This window comes from Theobroma cacao, chromosome 2, assembly GCF_053813885.1.
Source record: "Theobroma cacao isolate CCN51 chromosome 2, ASM5381388v1, whole genome shotgun sequence".
In the NCBI taxonomy this organism is placed as follows: Eukaryota; Viridiplantae; Streptophyta; class Magnoliopsida; order Malvales; family Malvaceae; genus Theobroma; species Theobroma cacao.
This window is the reverse complement of record NC_142640.1, coordinates 42,542,029-42,562,819: the sequence shown is the minus strand read 5'-3', so window position 1 is coordinate 42,562,819 and position 20,791 is coordinate 42,542,029. Positions and strand designations below refer to the sequence as shown.

The 20,791-nt window shown below is 31.5% G+C and overlaps 2 protein-coding genes across 2 annotated transcripts; one reads left to right on the top strand and one right to left on the bottom strand.

The window, feature by feature from the left end:
• Window positions 1-1,389: 1,389 nt before the first annotated feature.
• LOC108660708 (uncharacterized) lies at window positions 1,390-2,911 on the bottom strand. The gene is made up of 2 exons (XM_018114974.2): window positions 2,225-2,911; window positions 1,390-1,515 (listed from the first exon to the last, which is right to left on the bottom strand). The coding sequence occupies exons 1-2, from the start codon at window positions 2,909-2,911 to the stop codon at window positions 1,390-1,392; spliced, it is 813 nt and encodes a 270-aa protein (XP_017970463.2).
• Window positions 2,912-20,096: 17,185 nt separating this feature from the next.
• On the top strand, window positions 20,097-20,510 carry LOC108660707 (uncharacterized). Its single transcript, XM_018114973.1, has one exon. The coding sequence runs from the start codon at window positions 20,097-20,099 to the stop codon at window positions 20,508-20,510; it is 414 nt and encodes a 137-aa protein (XP_017970462.1).
• Window positions 20,511-20,791: the final 281 nt, after the last annotated feature.

Here is a 20,791-nt window from a genome sequence, read left to right as displayed (position 1 = left end):
GATGGTAATTGTTTACTCACTGGGATTATGTAATCTCACCCATCTTCCTATCCATTTTTCAAGCTCATGACAGTTTGTTGATAATTGATTAAGACGAGAATTAATCTCGGAGTTGCATCCTAGAAAGTAAAGGTTCGTAGCCCTACACCTTCTTGATCAGTTGGGGCCCACGTATCACTGTAAACAAAATTTCATACTTTAATTATCTTTATTCCTATATGAATAAATTTATCTTACTCTTACGCTACAAAAGTTATTTTAGGAAGACTTTGAAAATATTGTGTTTTAAGAAAATAAAATATTTTATTTAATATTTTAATTATATTCAAATAGCTATAATTTTACTTTAAACGAATGTTTTAGACTTAAAAATTTAATTTAAATCATGAAATATGTGTTTCCACTTACATATTACATTTTTTACGGATTTCAAAATTTTCGAAAAAGAAAAGAAAAAAATAACTAAAATACCCCTGTGAGGCATAAATAAATTTTCATTGTTTTTGGATAGAAAAATGGTCCATATCGTTTCAAAACACGATTTTAGTTACTGTCGCTCACAGATGGAGGTAAGAAAACTGATACAAAAGCTTTGCGAGGTTTCGATCAGCATTCGGGGTAAAGAATGTCTTACGAGACTTTACGACGGTTGTCACGGGCTCGATGGGAGTTTCGGGTCGTGACACGTGGCTTGCTATTCATATGCCCATAACAATGACATCCAAAGCTTCTCAAATGATCATATATGGGACTTTTTCCAAGTAAAACCTTATATGGAGTTTTATTTTGTAAAACAGTAAGTGACATGCGATTGATCAAGTATACAGCAGTAAGAACACATTCACCTTAAAGTGAAATATGAAGATGAGCTTGAAATTGTAATACTCGTGCAACTTGTCTAAGATGCCTATGCTTTCACTTAATAACTTCATTTTATTGTAGTGTATCTGTACAGCTAAATTGACGTTCCATGCCATGATCAAAGTAATGAGTCATTAAATCATCATGAGTAAATTCTAAGCCATTGTCTGTCCATAGAATTTTAACTTGTAAGTTAAATTGTGTGTAAACCCAATTAAAAAATTACTGGAGATACATTCTGGTTTCTGACTTGTATTTCATTAGGAAGACCCATGTTGCTTGATTGAAATCATCCACTATGGTTAGAAAATAGTGAGATCAAGAAAATGATTTTGTTTTGTATGGGCCTCAAATATAACAGTGTACTAAGTTGAAGCCATGCATAGTCATATTTGTATTGATGGGAAAAGATAATCATGTTTGTTTTGCCTTACAACAAGCATCACAAAATAAAGTCTTCTTGCAATCAAAAGAAATGGATAAATTAGGAACCAAAGGAATGCGATTTACTGATAAATGCCCTAAGCGTCAATGCCATAAACTTGCATTAACCGAATCGCTAGCTATCAATGCCCTCTCCCCTCTCATCGGCTCCAAGTAATAAAGACCATTCCACTCTCTACCCACTCCAATCAGCTTCCTTGAGGATAAGTCCTAAATCACAAAAAAATAGTGAAAAAGTTACCGTACAATGTAAATCATGTGTCAATTTACTAACAGACAATAAATTGAAACAAGAATTAGAAACCTCAAGAACTCGCTCAAGGATTAATCTTTCTCTAGAAGCAACTTGGCCCAAAGCATGAACCTCTATTATTTCACCATTAAGAATTTGTGCTAGTGGTATATCAGGTCAAGATACCACATTTGATAAAGAGTCTATATTGTGAGTTATATGATTTGTGGCTCCTGTATCTACAACCCATTCATTAATTCTCTTACCGAAAAAATTGAAGGCTACCATGCTTGCAGATAGGTTCCTTGTTGATGATCCATGACTATCTAGTAAAGCTAATAGCTGTTGATGATGTGCAGAAGTCAAACATGGGATAGGCGATCCAACTCCATCCATAATGGCACCACATGCAGTTCTTGAAGACATGCTTGTCGCTATGTTGTCGTCCCATTAATTTTCTCGTGAATGCGATTGATCACTATTAGTTTGTTTGCGACTCCTCTTTCTAGATTTGTGCCAATTTGGATAACCAATCACCTTGAAACAATATTCTTTGCTATGGTTTGTCTTCCTACAATGGATCCAAGATGGAAATTGGCTACGACTCCCATCATCATTTTTTTTTTGTCGCAAATTAATTTTTTTAGTCAACAGGGTAGTAACTTCAATGATGGGTGCACAAGTTACAACGACCAAACGTTGCTTCTCTTCTTGTGCTGCAATGGCGTAAGCTCTTCCAAGATTTGGCAATAGGTCAACACTTAATATTTGTGACCGCACAGTTGAATATACTTCATCAAGTCCCATCAAAAAATCAAAAACCTTTTCTCCCTCACGCATAAATTGCATCCTTTTTGTAGCACCATAGGTACATCCACATTTGCATGACGGGACCAAATTGAAACCCTGTAACTCTCCCCAAATGGTTTTTAATTTACCGCAATAACACGAGATTGAGGATTTCTCTTGTTGTAAAAGAGCTATGGTGAGCTTCAACTTGTAGACTCTCGACACAATTCCTTGAGTAAAATCTTTCTTCCAAATATATCCATATTTCTCATGTAGTTTCACATGAGCAGCACTACCTTGAAGCTCCTTAGCAAGTGCATTTGTAAGCCATGAAAGAACCACTGCATTGCATTGTATCCATGACTGTAAATCCAGAGAATCAACATCTGGTTTTTGTATCGTTCCATCCACAAAACTTGCTTTGTTTTTGTAATAGATCTCATTTATAAAGCTACGCCTCCACGTGAAACAATTATCTCCACTTTCACTAATAAGGTGTGTCATAAAAATCAAGTCTGGATTATCAGACGAATGCAAGTAGTATGGAGAAGTAGCATTGATGACTTTGCTTTGATTAACGCTCATAGTCACCACCAAATTTCAATACTCTTGCCTTTGTCATTATTTGCATCATCACCTACCATTTAAAAAAAAAAAAGATTTCGTAACTTGCTCTGGTATCATGAAAAACAAAATGACTCAAAAGAATAAAGTCAGAAAAACCTTTACTCTTCATTAATAAGATGAAGACATACATATATATGTATATATGTATATATATATGTATATATATATATATATATATATATATACATATGTATATACATGACTTACTTAAAATACAAGTAAAATAAATAATATAAAAAAAATTTCTAATCCCATATTTCTCAACGGTAACCTTCCTTTACAGGGAGTTCCGCTCACAGTCAACTGTTTGAAAGGGAAGTTCATTCAACAAAAAAATTAAGTTAATATATATAATAGCTGCAGTTCTGACTTCGGAGGCAGTAACCCTAGCTAAACCTCAACACAACATCAGCCTCGGGAAGGTAAGGAAAAGAAACGGGACGATGAGCATGTTATTTTTTTAAATATGTTTGGTAATTAATTAAAGGCTAAATGTTGTATATAAACATAAATAACCTCAATTAAAGAAAATATAGAACACAGATTCGAGTGAAGTAGTAAAGATTTTATTTTGAAACATTGTAGCAAAGATCTTATTTCGAAACTTTTTTCTTTCTTTTTCTGCCTTTATATATATAAATATAACACAAGTGGATTTTCATGGTCAAAGGTTTTTGAAACTTCTAAATTTTGTCATCAAAACCAATTTTATGCCACCATTTCTTTTTTTTTTTTTAAATACGCAATCACGACCTACACTACTAAAGAATATGTAGCTTCCAAACTTATTTATTCTTGTTTGGTTATCATGTATATTACTACATTCATTCGTCTGTGCGCATCCAAATCCCTTGCAATAATTAACATTTGGCTGGAGGAGAAGGCAGCAGCCGTAGCTTCCAAACGTTATATTACTTACATGAATGCCCGTTACTAAAACGGAACTGATATACAAGATCTATGGCTTTAGGAGGAAGCATTACCTTTGTCTGTCGTCTTGTATATGTATGGTGAAAAATAATATTGATGTCGGCGATTAGATGGTTTTGAGCTTATTGGTTCTGTAGTCAATTTACTTGTCAAAGGTCAAACTCATGATGTCGTAATAGCTACCAGTCAAACCCAATATATCAGTTGTCTTCACTGGTAGTGTAGAATGGTTGTTAACAAAGATTATTGAGTGAGGGGATCCATGGTCAATTCACTTCAAAGCCTTAAAGGATCGAAACAGACAACTGCGTCAGCAATGAAAAAGGACGTTGAAAGCTGTATAGAGATAGACATATAGGCAAACTCATTTCAGTCTGTCTTCTTAAGCTGATAATGACAGGAGAATAGTACTAAATAAATATCCTATGTACAATGTTACTCAAAAAAACAAAAAAGCAATACTGCTACTGTAATTACTTGTCTTCCTCCCGCTGGGGCGGATGATAGCTTAATTACGGGGGGATGTGAATCTCAAAAGTTTTAAAATTATTTATTATATATTTTTAATATCTTTTCAAAATATTTTTTTATTTAATAATTAATATAAATAAAAATAATAAAATAACTACATAAATCACACTCAACTTTATTCCCACTTTTAATTTTGTCCACACCTTTTTCTCTCTCTTTCTTTTGATGCTTCTCTTCTCTTTTGTACTTTTTTTTTATTTTACTCTCTCTCTATAACCCACTATCAAAATACACTTTATTTTTTAATAAATATTTATGAACTGATTAACTTGAATAAAAAAAGACAAGAACCATTTATCAAAATTATGTGAAATTAAAAATAAAGTAAAATTTTTTTAATCTTATTATTATTATTTGTTTTTTTTATTTATATTCTATTTATTCATATGTTCTACATTTTTATATTTTTTTTTAAATTTCTTCGAACCATCAACCAAGTTCTTCTTCTACTTGTCATGTTCTTTCTTATTTTGTTATATAGATTTTATTTTATATGATTTTAGTTTTTAAAAATTAAAAAATTATTATATAATTATCAAATATACCTATAGTGTTGTACTGTTAACTGTTGCTTAAAATTTCATTAATTTATCATTTTTTTATTAATCTTGATTGATATATTAATTTGTGTTATTTTAACTCTTCTGATTTCTATATCAACTATAGAAATAACCTTTTTAACAATGAAAATTGTGAAAAGAAGATTTCAAAATAAAATAGATGATGAGTTTTTTTTAGATAATTTAGTTGTTTATATTGAAAAAGATATTACTAGTCTTTTCATTACAGAGTTAATAATTGATGAATTTAAATATAAGAAACATTTATTAAGTACAATTTTTTCAAAGACTATTATAGATTTTTCTTTTTTTTTTATAATTGGAAGATGGGAGATTCGAATTCTGCTCTTTAGACAGGAGATAATGCACCAACCAATGAACTAAATGTTCAAGTGCAGGTTTTTCTTTTTTTCTTTCTTTTGATTTACATGTCATATAAAATTATTATCTATTATGAACATTTGATTGTTGATTAAGTTTAATATAATAGTTTTAAAAATTTTTAACCTTTGTTTCTTTTTGATTTTGTTCTCTTAGTAAAAATTGGTTAGTTCCATCCATGTCTTCCATTGTTTCCCTATAAACAAGAAAAAAAAAATTTGCCATTAACTGTTAGTATGTTATAGCTCTATTCTTTACTTTACTAAAGCCTGCTACAAAAGAAATAACTCAGCCCTCAGGTTTGGAACATGGCCGGCCCAAGTGAGTACAAACTCACCTCATAGATAAACATTTTCTTTGTTATTTTCTTTTTTTTTAAAGAATCAAACAATTTAGAAGTGACAAAGTTAATTCGAATCCAAATAATTGTTTGACTCATCTTAACAGGATCTAACTCAATTTGAAAAAAAAAAATTAACAATTCAAATTCGAAACAATTCAAATCAGAAATGACTTACACTTGACGTGAAACTCAAACAACTCAAATTGACCTAAAAATAAATTGAATAGAATTTTCTTTTTAAATTATTAATTTAATGAAAATACTATAAATATAACATAAACTATTAGACTATTTATCATTAATAATTTTAAATTATGTTTTAAAATATCTTTTATTTACTCTTGCACTTTTTATATAATTTGAAAATTATCCTTATTAATTATGATTAAAAAATTAAAAAATAAATTTTTCCTGTTATTATAATTAAATTCAGCTTTTACAATTATACATCATAAGTAAAACTTTTTTTAAAAATTTTTCTCTTTTTTTCAGTCTTATGAAATAATAAAATAAATAATTAGAATAGATAAATAATATCATTGGAAATTCATCTTGTGGAGAAGAAAGTATTAAATGATGTTTAATTTTTTGTTTCATTTTGAAGAAAAAACTGTAGGAAATTGAGCTTATCAGTTGACCTTTAATTCTTGAAGAGAATTGATGTCATCATTATAAACACAAGGATATTTTGTTCGCACGTTGCTGCGAGTCTAAATATAACAAATTATATTAATGCTAAAATTATATATTAAAATCTAAAATCCTATCAATGAAAAGAAAAAAAAAACATAATACTATTATGTTTTAATAAATCTATAGTCTCCATTATCATTTGTTGAAAAAGTTATGGGAAAAAAAATATTAATGGTTAGTTTAAAGTGTCAAACATTAAATGATGGATTAATTGATGAATTATTGTCACATTATTTGGTAAAAAACGGTATAGCATATAATGATTTCATTATTTTACCTTATAAAATAAAAAAAATTATCATCCAATTACGTGCCGCTACATGAACTTGATGACATAATAACCATGTAATTAATTATAAATATTTATTGGTTGAATTATTCAAAGACACATAGTTGAACCAATTCACTTATGTGTCATATATATTTATCTCTTGAAATAATTTGAAGTTAATATTTAAATTGGACCAATTAAAATTTAATTATTGGTCATTCAATTTATCTTTAAATAAATCAAGGTGATTTAGAGATAATATTCATATTTTTGACCAATCAAAATTTAATTATTGGTCATTTAATTTATCTCTAATAATTATGATAATTTAGAGATAAAAATCAAATTTGATTGTTTAATTTTTCTCAAAATAAATTTAGAGATAAAACTTAAATTTGGCCAATCAAAATTCAAAAACTCAAAGTCCAACTAGTCAAAAAACTTTCAATGTTTCATCATGATTTATCTCTAATTAAATTAAAATAATTTAGAAATACTTCAAAGAAACCATATTCTTATCAAGGTCTGTCATCTAACACTATAAATAGGGGGCTCCCCCAAGCCATCTGCATCATTTAGAGGCATTCAAAGATTTAAAGCATTTTAGAGATCAAGAAGAGTAGAAGATTTCTAAAGTGAAGATATAAAGTGAAGTTTGTGATCAAGATATCAAGCAAAGTTTGTGATCAAGTTATTAAGTGAAGTTCGTGATCAAGATATCAAGTGAAATTTGCGATTAAGATATCAAGCAAAGTTTGTGATCAAGATATCAAGTATAGTTCGTGATCAAAATCAAGTTGTCAAGACACTTGAAGCGAAGATATCAAGCAAAGTTCGAGATCAAAAACAAGTCCAAGTTTGTGACTCTTAAAGATAAAGTGAAAAAACTAATCAATAGAGTTCTAGAGATTATAACTCACATCAAATATGTAATATTTATCTCAAAATTTTCAAGTCAAGAAATTTTGAGGAGAAATTTCTATGTACAAATTTCTGACATGCTTGGTAGGACCATCTCTACCTCTCATCTACTTTCTTCAAACGAATTTTCAAGTCACAAATAGGTCTCAAGAAGAATCTCGCTAGCAAACCCTCTGTCAAGCCTACTCGAGCTAATCCTATAGTCTTTCCAACTTCATCATCAAGCACAGATGTTCCAACGCATCCATATGGTACTCGGAGAAAAATGGAAGCTCTTACTAAATTGTACGAGCACACTTTCCCAATCATCAACCAAAATCCTCTATATGATACTTTTTCCCCAAGTTTTGAACAAGTCCTTCATATGCAACTTGTTTCCTATAAGGGATCAAGTACAAATCAACTCCCATTCAACAAACATGATGGCTATTCCAGCAGTAGCTTTGTTCCATCATCCCCTTGCCAAAGTTCTTCATCAAAAGCGAATTCTGGAGCAACGGTTGTCATGACAATTGGAACAACATCTCTAGAATAACAAGTTGCATTTTTTGCAAAGAATTTGGAATCTCTGATGACAAGTATCAGAGAAAAAGGTAAACAAATTGCCTCAATGATGACAAAAATTAGCAACGTTTCTAGAAAGGCACTAGTTGATCTTGGCCAAAATCAATGCCAAAATCTTCAAGATAATAAGGAGAAATCCATTGCGGAAGTGGAAAATAATCTCCAATAAAAATCCAATGAAGTAGTCACCACCAACTAATTAAAGAAATTCATCAAGGAAGCCATCAAGGAACAAGTGGAAAGTGTCTCCCAACTGTCATACACTTATGCCAAGCCATACTCTCAGAAGATTGATTGCATGAGGATGCCACTTAATTACCAACCACCAAAATCAATTTGATGGTAAAGAAAATCCTCATCAGCATATGGCACATTTTGTGGAAACTTGCAACAAAGTTGGCACCTATGGCTATCTTATGGTGAAACAGTTTGTTCACTGTCTAAAAGGCAACACCTTTTATTGGTACACGAACTTAGAACCTAGGATGATTGACAATTAGGAGCAACTAGAACGTGAGTTCCTTAATTGCTTCTATAGCACTCAATGTGTTGTGAGCATGATTGAACTCACAAGTTCACGCTAATGGAAAGATAAGCATGTTATTGATTATATCCACAAGTGGAGAAATCTCAATCTTAAATGCAAATAGCGATTGTCCGAGTCTTCAACCCTTGACATGTGCATCTAGAGGATGAATTGGGGATTATGCTGCATTTTTCAAGGCATTAAGCTTAAAATTTTTGAAGAATTAACTACGCGTGCCCATGACATAAAATTAAGCATGTCACAAATTGGAAATCAAGAACCTACAGTGCAAGAACCAAGGAAGGACAAACAAGATGTCAGTAAAAAGGGCAAAACTTTGACAAATAAGGGAGAAGGAAAACAGTCTATTACTGTGAATACCAAACCATCAAGGTGACCACCAAGTCAAAGAAGACCTAAGAAATGAAGCTTGGTCAACCACAAGGTTAAAGGAAAGTGTCTTTAAAAGAAAGGCATGAGAAGAAGTATCCTTTCCATGACTCAGATATAGCAAAAATGTTGGAAGAACTTCTAAAAGCTAAGCTCATTCAGTTGCTAGAGATGAACGACTTGAAGAAGCTGATCGAGTAAATGACCCTAACTACTGCAAGTACCATCGCTTGATTAGTCACCCTATAGAAAAACATTTTGTCCTAAAACATAAAATCATGGGGTTATACAAGGATGGAAAAATCAAGTTTGAAGAAAAAACAATGGTAGCAAATGTGGCATCAGCAACTAGCATGTTTTCTTCACTTAATGTAGAACACAAATATAAAATTTGGATCTTTCGACTACATAATGTCAACTCCAAACATGGACGATGCACCAAATCCTCAATATAATGGGCGCAACATTTATGGCTCTACAGTTGAGAATCCAGACAATAAAAGATGGATTTTAGTTACTTATGGAAGAGGAAAAGGAAAGAATCCTCCTAAGAACAAGCAAACACCAAGAAGTTCCAAATGGTGAAACAACCATCCAAGAAAGTGATGCAAAAGACAATCTCAAGGAAAGTAAACAAGTGTTAGAAACTAATTATGTGAAAGCTTAGACAACTAATCATGTTGACTAAGTTCATGCCAGTTCAATTCAAGAATGACAATTCAATTCCCACATCATGTTTCCAAATTGATGAAAATGTTGAGAATGAAGAAAAATTTACATTTGATTCTAATTCCTTTTATGGTGTCGAAATTACATTTTCTGATGAAGACTTATTGTTGGGGTCTACCCCTCACAATCAACTTCTTTTTGTTCAAAGATATAGTCATGAATAGAAAACTAATCGAATCCAAATAGATGATAGATCTGCCGTTAACTTACTCCCACTAAAAATAATGAAAGAGCTTGGAATACCTTTGGATGAATTATCGAAGAGTCGTTTGATGATCCAAGGTTTCAATTTTGAAAGGCAAAGAATTGTAGGAAAAGTTAAACTTTAACTTTTCATTAATGAAATGGAATCCAATCCATTGTTTCATGTGATTGATGCTAACACAACATACAACATGTTGTTAAGGGTGCTCTTGGATACATCAAAATGGTGTATTTTCGTCACCACTTCATCAATGCTTCAAATATTGTAAAAATAGTCAAGTGAAGACAGACACCACAGATATTAAACCATTTATTACAATAGAGGCACATTTGGCTAATGTTAAGTTCTACTTGGAAAGTACCTTCGTTGAAGAGATATAACCTAAAAACGATCAGTGAAAGGATGAAGGAAAATCGTCAAATGAGAAAGGAAAGAAATCGTTTTCCTCTACAAAAAAAGATGACGATATTATTGGAGCCTTAAAAAATTTGACTTCACCACTTACTAGCTTGGAAGAGTCAAAAATTACTAAATCTCCATTAAAGGGATTTGTAAGGGCAACGAAAAGACCATTGGTTGAGCATGATGATCTTCCATCTCAAAGAGCTAATGGTTTTGACCTTAATGCCTATAAGCTTCTAATAAATGCTGACTACAAGCACGAAGACATTTCCAAATTGGTACATGAGCCTAATGAACCAACTAAAAAAACTCCAAAAGATCCGTTCAAAAGTTATAGATTTGGTATAAAAAGACAAATGTTGTCAAAGCTATAAAATCAAGTTTATGATTTACACACCCTTAAAGTTCAAAATCCATAAAAAAGCTCCAAGATATATAATAGCTGTTGAAGTTGACAATGAGGAAGAAACTCCAATTGAGTCATCTAGACTTTCAATTTTCAATTGCTTGGGCACAACCATAACTCAAACTTCAATTTTTGATCAATTGAGCATGCCTTCAAATTGATGTTCAGTGTTTAATCATATCAAGAAAGATCACACAAAAGTGACATCAAGAAAGCCTACGCGTTCAAGGGTAGGAAGAAAACCTTCACAAATGAAGAACAAAAGGAGCTTCATGACACAACAATTAAAGAATTTTCATAGCATCATCCTTTCACTAATGAAAAAAAAAAAGATAATGGATTGTAACAAATGATGAAACATTAAAGGCTAAAAGGCACACTATGGTTGTGACTAAACAAGCCTTATATTCAAAGAGGAAGAGCACGAAGAAACGAAAATTTTCACATGCAATCACTTGTCTATAATAGAAAGTTACGAAAAATCTGAAGACAAAGATGTCTAAGAAGCTCCCCTATCATTACAGGAATGGAATTGACTTATAATTGAAGAACTAAAAGAAGTTAACATAAGCACTACTAAAGATCCTCGTACAACCTTCATAAGTGCTAGGTTAACTTTTAAAGAAGAAAATTCTTATTTTGACCTTTGAACAAGTTATCAAGACGTCTTTGCATAGATTTACAAAAAAATGCCAAGATTGGACCCTAAAGTTGTTGTACATTTTCTAGTAGTAAAGAAAGGTGTTCGACTCACTAAACAAGCTCAACGATATCTTCATCCTAACTTGATCACTCAAATTAAGGCTGAGGTCAATAAACTCATTGAGGTTGGCTTTATACAAGAACTCATGTACCTTACTTGGATCTCAAATATTGTTCCGGTTAGAAAGAAAAATGGCCAAATTTGAGTTTACGTGGATTTTCGAGATTTGAACAATGCTTGCCCAAAGGATGATTTTTCTCTCCCTTTGACAAAAATAATGGTGGATACAACAACTGGCCATGAGGCTTTATATTTTATGGATGGCTCCTTTAGTTATAATCGAATTTGTATGGAGCCAAAGGACGAAGAGCTCACTGCATTTCGAACTCCTAAAAGAATATATTGTTACATAGTTATGCCTTTTGGGTTAAAGAATACATGCACCACTTATCAAAGAGCGATGCAGAAGATAATTGACGATATATTCCACAAGAATGTCGAATGTTATATCAATGATTTGGTGGTTAAATCGAAAAGGAGAGTTAATCATCTTGAAAATCTTCACCAAGTATTTGAGAGATCACATCAATATCAACTAAAGATGAATCCTTTACTATGCCTTTGAAGTATTTTTTGGTAAATTTTTGGAATTCATAATGAAACATCGTGAGATTGAAATTGATCAATCAAAAATAGATGCAATCATGAAGATCCCTGAACCAAGCAATCTCCAAGAACGTAAAAGTTTACAAGGAATATTAGCTTATATTTGACGCTTCATATCCAATTTGGCTAGTAGATGTCAACCATTTAGTCATTTGATGAAGAAAGATACGCTTTTTATTTAGGATGAATCATGTAGTAATGCTTTTCAAAACATAAAGTCTTGTATAGTAAGGCTTCCAATTTTAAAGGCTCTCACACCAAGACGCCCATTGATCCTTTATATTATGACACAATAACACTTTCTAGGAGAACTTTTGGCACAACAAAATGATGAAGGAAAGGAAAATGAGCTTTGCCACCTTAGTAGAACTCTTAATGGTGCAGAATTAAATTAGTCTCCCATTGAGAAGACATGTTTGGCATTGATGTTTGCAATTAAGAAATTAAAACATTATTTGCAAGCTCATTCTATTCACTTAATTTCACGTGCAAATCCTCTCAAATATCTCATGTCAAAATCGATGCTTAGTGAGAGATTGGAAAAATGGGCTTTTTTGTTACAAGATTCGATATCATATATATCCCTCAAAAGGCCATCAAAGGACAAACACTAGCAGTTTTTCTTGCAGATCATCCAATTCCAAATGATTGGGAATTCTCTGAAAGTCTCTTTGAAGAAGATGTTCTTTTCATCCAAATTCCCAAGCCTTGGAAGTTATACTTTGATGGAGTAGCTCGACAAGATGGGGTAGGTGTAGGAGACATCTTTATCACCCCAGAATGAGGGGTATTGCCTTATGTGTTCCTTCTCATTAAAAATTGCTTCAATAATGTGGTAAAAAACCAAGCCTTGATCATAGGATTGGAGATGGCGGTGGACATGCAAATCACCAACTTAAAGTGTTTGAGGATTCTAAGTTGGTTGTAAACTAACTCCTTCCACTTTATGAAGTTAAAAAGCCTAAGCTCTTGCCATATGTCAACTATGTTAAGAAGTTTTTGAAATGGTTTGACAAACCTAGCCCAGAACATGTGCCTAGAAAAAAAATAGGCAAGTGGATTCTTTGGCTAATTTGATGTCCACAATTGCATTGCCAAGTACAGAATTAAAAGTTCCTCTTTGCAAGTGATGGGTTTTGCCACTAATCTCTTTAGGTGAAAAAGTCGAGGTAGCATCTAATGTCATACCAGTCCTTGAAGTGGGAAAAGAAAATTGGAAACAACCATTAATTGACTACTTAAAGCATGGAAAGCTTCCTAATGATCTAAGGCATACAACAAAAATAGAACATTGAGATCAATTTATTTATTTCAAGCGCACACTTTATCGACGTTCTTTTGAAGGAATCTTTTTTCGTTGTTTAGGAGATGAAGAAACATATAAAGCCTTGCCAAAAGCTCACTCAAGAATTTATGGGGCACATAAATTTGACGCCAAGTTACACATCTAGATCAAAAGAATAAGGTACTATTGGCCAACAATGGTGAAGGATAACATGGACTATGCTGAAAGATGTCAAGCATGTCAATTTTATGCTAATTTCATTCATCAGCCCCTTGAACCACTTCACCCAGCTATTACATCGTGGCTATTTGATGCTTGGGGACTCAACTTGGTTAAACCATTACCTAAAAGTTCAACAAGGCATATGTACATACTTGTCGCCATATATTACTTTTCAAGGTGGTAGAGGCAACATCTTATTGAGAAATGAAGAAAGAAATTGTTGCTACCTTTATTAGAACAAACATCATTTATCGTTATGGTGTGCCATGATACATCATAACGAATAATGGTAAACAATTTACGATTGTGAAGTTACGTGCACAGTTTAACTTCAAGCAACATAATTCTTCCATGTATCATACACCAGCAAATGGTTTAGCAGAAGTTATCAACAAAATTTTACGCCATTTTCTCAAAAAAATTGCTAATTGTGCAAAGAAAGATTAGCCAAAGAAAATAGAGGAAGCTCTATGGAATTGTCATACAACATTTCATACACCTACTCAAGCTACTCTATACTCGCTTGTTAATGGTGTAGGAGTTGTTCTCCCACTAAAACATTAAATTCCATCATTGAGAATTGCCATTCAAAAAGGTCTTTCAAATGAAGATAATGCCCGCCTACCTCTTGAAAACTTAAAGCATTGGATGAGAAAAGGTTGGAAGCACAACAATGCTTAAAATGTTATCAAGCTTAATTATCCAAAGCTTTCAACAAGAAAGTTAAACCACGATCATTCCAAGTGTAGGACTTAATTCTTGCACTAAGAAGACCCACAAACACTACACATCATATGGGTAATAAGTTCCTCTCAAAATGAGATGGACTAGATGTTGTTTAAGTAGTCTACACTAATGGCACATACAAGATTGTTGATCAAGACGAAGTAAGAGTTGGCCCAATCAATGGGAAATTCTCGTAACACTACTATGCTTGAAGGTTAGATGCTCATCGACAAAAGGTTAAACTGCCTAAAAAAAAAACTTGCTAAGTTGAAAATCCTTAACAAAACGACTTATGTAAAAGTTAAGGAAAAAAAATGCCTGCTAAGTTGAAAATCTTTAAAAAGATTACTTAGGTAACAGGATGACTTAAGCAAAAGTTAAAGTAAAAAAAAATTAACTATGTTATCACTTGATCTTTTTTAATATTAAGAGATACGTAGGTAGTTTGGCCTAATTACCGAGCTCAATCATACCAAAAAAAAAAGTATCTTGCATTATGCATGGCTCAATTCTTTACAAAGATAAAGCTACTAAGATAGAAGATCGAAAATAAATCAAGTTTGTACTTCTCTCTAAGTTTTGTGATTCAATTGATTAAATTGCAAGTGAAATAAATTGCAATCCCAAGTTGAATTGTTTTGAAGACCAATTGGTGACCAAGAAATTTTTTGTTTGAAACACAAACTATCTTAAAGGTTTCATAGGATAATCTTTTAAATTTCTTCACAAGTAAAGAAAAGCAATAAGAATGATATATTTTTATTGCTAATTTGAAATGGATTACAATGTGAAAGAAAATTTTTAATGTTTAAATCCTAAAACATAAAAAAAGTGAAAAGCAATAGCTATATGAAAAAGGATGTAATAAAATCGAGGCGTCTACTTGAAATTCTTTAGCTCTTCTCGAGAAGATTCCAACATGCTCTGCAGCAATCTTAAGGAATTAATTTTGTTTTCACTAAAAATAAGAGAAAACTTGATGAAAGCTATTTCTTCATTAATTTTGGAAATATTAGCTTCCCTCTTTTGCACCTATTCCTTATTTATTTTAAGAGAAGATTAGTCTCGTCCTTCTTGTGACATAAAGCATTCCATTCCTTTCCAAGATTTGTCAACTCAGTTTGGAAATCATTAGTATCCCCAACAAATTTGATCTTAAATGACTCTTCATTTTTTAAACAAATTGCAAGTTCTTAAAGCTTCTTAGTCTGATTTTTTGATGTACTACTGAAGGATGATTCAAGGTCAATAAATTTGTAAACTTGTCCAAAATATTCTTGAACTAGTTCTTCAACGAGGGTGAATCAACAGTTTCATTGTGGGAAGAGATAGCCCATTCTTCATATCTTCATTCTTGGAAAGAATGACAAGTTGATTTTTGTAGTCCTTGAAGTACGCCATGGTGATTCTAAATTGTGTGTTATTATAAAAAGCACACTTAAGGATCAATAAGTGTTGCTGTAAAGAGTACCCTCCTAAGATCAACAAATTGTGTGCTATTATAAAGGGCAACCCTAAGGATCAACAAGTGCTATTATAAAGAGTACCTTCCAAGAATCAACAAATTATGTACTATTATAAAAAGCACCCCTAAAGATCAATAAGTGTTATTGTAACGAGCACCCTTCAAAGATCAACAAATTGTGTGCTATTATAAATAGCACCTCCAAAGATCAACAAGTGCTATTGTAAAGAGCACATTCCAAGGATCTATTGGTATATGGCCTTGAGCCAATTGGATTGGTTAAGGAATATATATTGTCATTTAATGCATACTTAATTACATAACTATATGTGATAGAGGTTTTCCTTCATGTTAGTGCAATAATAAGGAGTTATTAAGTTCTAATTAGATGAAGCCCATGGAACATAAAAGCCTTATAAGAGAATTGTAAATTTGTTACAACTATTAGATCACTATGCATTAAAGCCATGTTCCTAATATTGTTCCTAGTCATTGTGTTGTCAAGATAGGGAATTGATAATGCTCAAAGACTTGTACATGTTAAGCCTCCTTATTTGAGAAGTAAACAATTTGTCTCATAGATTGAAATATATGAGATACTTGAAGATAACATGTAGGTGCTTGTTAAAGAACAAGTTCACTGAATATGACCTGCTATGAGAACTCCATTTTGTATTTCACTCAAGTGTCTACGAAATATGTTCTCATGTGATAGTTATGCAACTAGTCCTTAGACTTGAAACACCAAATCATCTTATATGGGGAATGACATACTTTGATTTCATCTTTACGGGTCTGGAGGCGACCAGATGCCTAAACAAGATGTTTTTGGGTATGCCATGAAGCATGCGAAGGTGGATGAGTGGTCAAGAGCAGATTCATCACCCCAAATGATATGAGGGGATGTATCTCACTTGTTTTCAATTATTGATTAACTTGTATAAAGTCTTTGGCCAAAGCATGATGAATTTGAGGAAAGTTAGTTTCCTAAATTTATAAGGTTAGTTATGAATTATGAGAACTAATATGGAATGTTATAAGTACACACCGAGCCATGCTTTATAACATATCCAAGATATTTGATGAAATGACCATATTGCACTGAGAAATGAGAAGCTTATCACTGAAGGGTTTTGTCAAATTCTTTAATTGACTCTCTAACATTTGAGTGGTCATAATGTATTGCTAAATACCGTTCATGATATATGAATATAAATCAATTATCAAATTGATATTTGATTAGGATTTATATTTATTGCTAATATGTTAAAAGCCTAATGGGTCACACACATTAAGTGACGTGATTGAGATTAAATAAGAATAATCAATTAAATTGGACTTAATTAGAATAGACCAAATTAAAGTGGGAAATTAATTAAGTTCACAAAGACTTAATTAAATTAAAATAGAACCATTGTATTTAGGGTTACAACTTAGTTTGGCTATATAAATATGTTATGTTAGCAAATTAAAACTCTAAGCTTCCAACCACTTCTTAGTCGTTTTTAAGATAAGAAAAGAAAAATAGTTTTCTTTGTTTGACAAAAATAAGATTCGGCAAGAATTTTTTGTCTTTTTATTTCAAAAACAAAACTTGCTAGCACAAGTAAAAAAATCCTACCTTTAAGAAGGTCTTATTTGGTCACTGTGTGGATTATTGTTAGAGGCCAAACACTTCGGTGGCTAAAGATTTGACAAATCTTAAAGGTGAAGAAGCAAAGATTTTGATTTAATTGGCTCTTAATTACAATATCTAGAGCAAGGTATGTAACTCTTACACTTATGAATGTTCATAATCAAATTAAAAAATTGCATGAAAAACAAAACCATTGATCCTATAGGATTCAGCTGTTTCTCTGATTAAATGCTAGTTTATTATTTTGTTGCGTTATATTTTAAATTTCTTGATTATTTTCATGTTTAGCAGGTGGTCGAATCTCAGCGGTGGTATCAGAGCCTTTGTTTGATGTTTTCATGTAATTTGCATGTTTGATTCTTGGTGATAATCAATAGGATTGATTTATGTGTTGATTTGGTATATATCAGTTTTGAAAGCTTTTTTTAAAATTTGCTTTTATGTTTTAATTCAAATCTGGAAAACATGTAATCAATCCAGTAAAACATATTTTAAAACGTTTAAAATCATGTTTAGTTGAAGAATTAATAAATGGATTAAAAGGCTTGTGAAGTCAAGTTAAAACCGAATAGTTTTGAGGTGTTTAGAGAACTAATGTATTGATTATTTTTTTACTAACATTAGGTGAGTATTATGAGCAGTTTTTAATTGTTAAAAATTAGTTTTATCAAATTAAATTACTGCTTGTTTTGGCCAAACTTGATTTAATATGAAAAAGGTTTATAAAAATCATGTTTTCGAGTTCCAAAACAACAAAGATTCAATGCAGAAAATTTTGGGCAGCTATGATCGGTTTTGGTGGCTTAATTCTTTATGAATTTTGTATTTAATTGTTAAAAACACTTGCTAAAAATTTCTAGCAGCTTTTTCATGTGTTTGACTCATGATTTATGGAGTTTTAAGAGCACTTAAATTCCATATATTTTAATTTTGGGTGATTCATAAAAAATAGGAAATTATTTCCTACTTTAAAAGTAATTCCTAAAATTAATGATAGAATTTTAATTTTAGGTGATTCATAAAGAATTGGAAATTGTTTCCTACTTTAAAAAAAATTCCTAAAGTTATGTGATAGCATTGAACTTTCCTTCAAATTTTGGTTTGACTAAACATTTTCAAAATTTGTTAAGTCACCATTTAGGTAACTTGAACAACATACAGTTTAGGAAAGTAATCCATGTTCTAAATGTTAGAAATTAAAATGTTATCTTAGATATATTTAGGAAGTTTACTTAAAATAAAGAGGTTTCCAAGATTAAAAGGAGTTTTAATTATGGAAAGAATTAAAATGGAAAATCTTAAAAAGGAAAATTTTAGTTTAGTAAATTTCTAATAAGAAATAAAAAAGTAAAAGGTTTATTTTAAGTGTTTTGAAAATGGGAATTTCTTAAACACTAAATTGAAATAAAAAAATACCAAGTAATTTGAGTTTATCCCTTTAAGTGAATTAATTGATGTTTTTCTCAAATAACACATAAGATCACCAAGTGATGTTGAGCTTGCATTTATTTCTATGCTTTTGATTATGATTATAAAGTATGGGATAATTATGGACTTAGACCTTAGAAGATTAAGTCATGGATGGTTAAATTTATTTCTCGTTATATTTATTTTAAAATAGGGTATACGCACCTTGCCTTATCTCTATTTTCTCTTGGTTGTAAAATTCTTTTCTCACCTAACTCCCCTCGAATGTAATTCGAGGTGTCTTGATTATGGAATGTAATTAGTTACATCAAAGTGTAAAACTAGGATTAGATAGAAAAAATTATTATAACTTGAAAATGGAAATCCAAATGCGCCATGGAGGTTCAAGGAGATTACAAGCAAAGCTTAAAGAAGATGTTTGTGTAAATCCCCTAAGAATTTGACCAACTAATTTCCTTTTTTGCTCGAGGAAATTAAAATTAGTAAAGTTCATAATCATCTTAGTAGTTGACATGGGATAGATTTATTTTTCAGTATATATATATATATGATATATGTGAAATGCAATAAATTCTATGCATGCTAACAATGCCAAATCAATGAGACCTTAATTAATGAATTAATAAATAAAATCCCTCATTAAAATATTGAGTCAAAAAGTTTTCTTCCACCATATAACAAGATAACCAGGTTGCTCTTTTAATTGGAGGCTTGTTGAGTCACTCAAGGCCAAACTTTTACACGAATACGTTTGAGTCATTGGTGGGTCTTACTCAACTAGTACCATGTTGTTCAGATGTGACACACATGACCGCATAATATTATAAGAATAGTTAGAGAAAATTTATACGATACATTTAGACAAGGAGTTGTTACCTAATTGATCTAGGATTTGTAGAAGATACAATTGGTAAGCTAAGTTACCTACCTAATTAGTTTCAATATGGCTTGTTGAGTCGCTCAAGGTCATGGTGGGATGAAACCTAGCTCAATAAGAAATTTAAAGGTTAAATTTCTCTAAATAGTAAAATAGGGCTATTATTTTGATAAAATGTTGAGAATAATCATATAAGATTTTAAAACCTTGTCTTTATGATTATATAATTTGCATTAATGACTAATAATCATATATGGTGGTTTATATAGGATATAAATCTATCATGGTGAATAGTTTGTCACTTAGAAGCATACTTGATGTAAACAAGTTGACAAGCCCAAATTTCATTGACAGGTTTCGCAATATCAAGATTCTCTTGAAACAAGAGAAAAAGGCTTATGTCTTAAATGGTCCTGTTCTCGAGAAACCTAGCGATGATGCTACAAATGAGGAAAATGAGGCTTATACAGTTTATGTGGATGATCTCGATCAAGCCACATGTGTGATGTTGGCTAGTATTGCTCTAGATCTTAAAAAGCAACATGAAGCTATAAAGGCTCTAGATATTATCCTAAACCTTAGAGAAATGTTTGATAAGGAAAGTCACACAGAGAGATTCGACATTTCAAGGGAATTGTTTAGGTGTAAAATGTCTGAGGGAAGCCCAAGAAAGCCTTATGTGGTTAAGATGATATGATATATCACTCGACTTGAGTAGTTGAGTTGGGTTATGGATCATGATTTGAGCATAGGCCTTGTACTTTCTTCATTACCAAAGAGCTATTCATAGTTTGTGTTGAACTTCAACATGAACAAGATTGAGGTAACCTTTTCAGGCTTAATGAATATGCTCACACAGGTTGAGAACACCATTGCGAAGGAGAAGCCTTCAGTTCATCTTGTCTCTTCTAAGAAAAATAAAAATAAGAAAAGAAAATTCTTTAAGAAAGACAAGGATGAAAAGGCATCAACTTCGAA

What these genes read in the sequence shown, in the direction of transcription:
- LOC108660708 (XM_018114974.2), bottom strand. Translation starts at nt 2,911, where the DNA reads ATGAGCGTTAATCAAAGCAAAGTCATCAATGCTACTTCTCCATACTAC. An exon ending in AGAAGCAACGTTTGGTCGTT is followed by an intron (nt 1,516 to 2,224) that starts GTAACTTGTGCA and finishes TTTGTGATTTAG; the next exon opens with GACTTATCCTCAAGGAAGCT.
- LOC108660707 (XM_018114973.1), top strand. Translation starts at nt 20,097, where the DNA reads ATGGTGAATAGTTTGTCACTTAGAAGCATACTTGATGTAAACAAGTTG.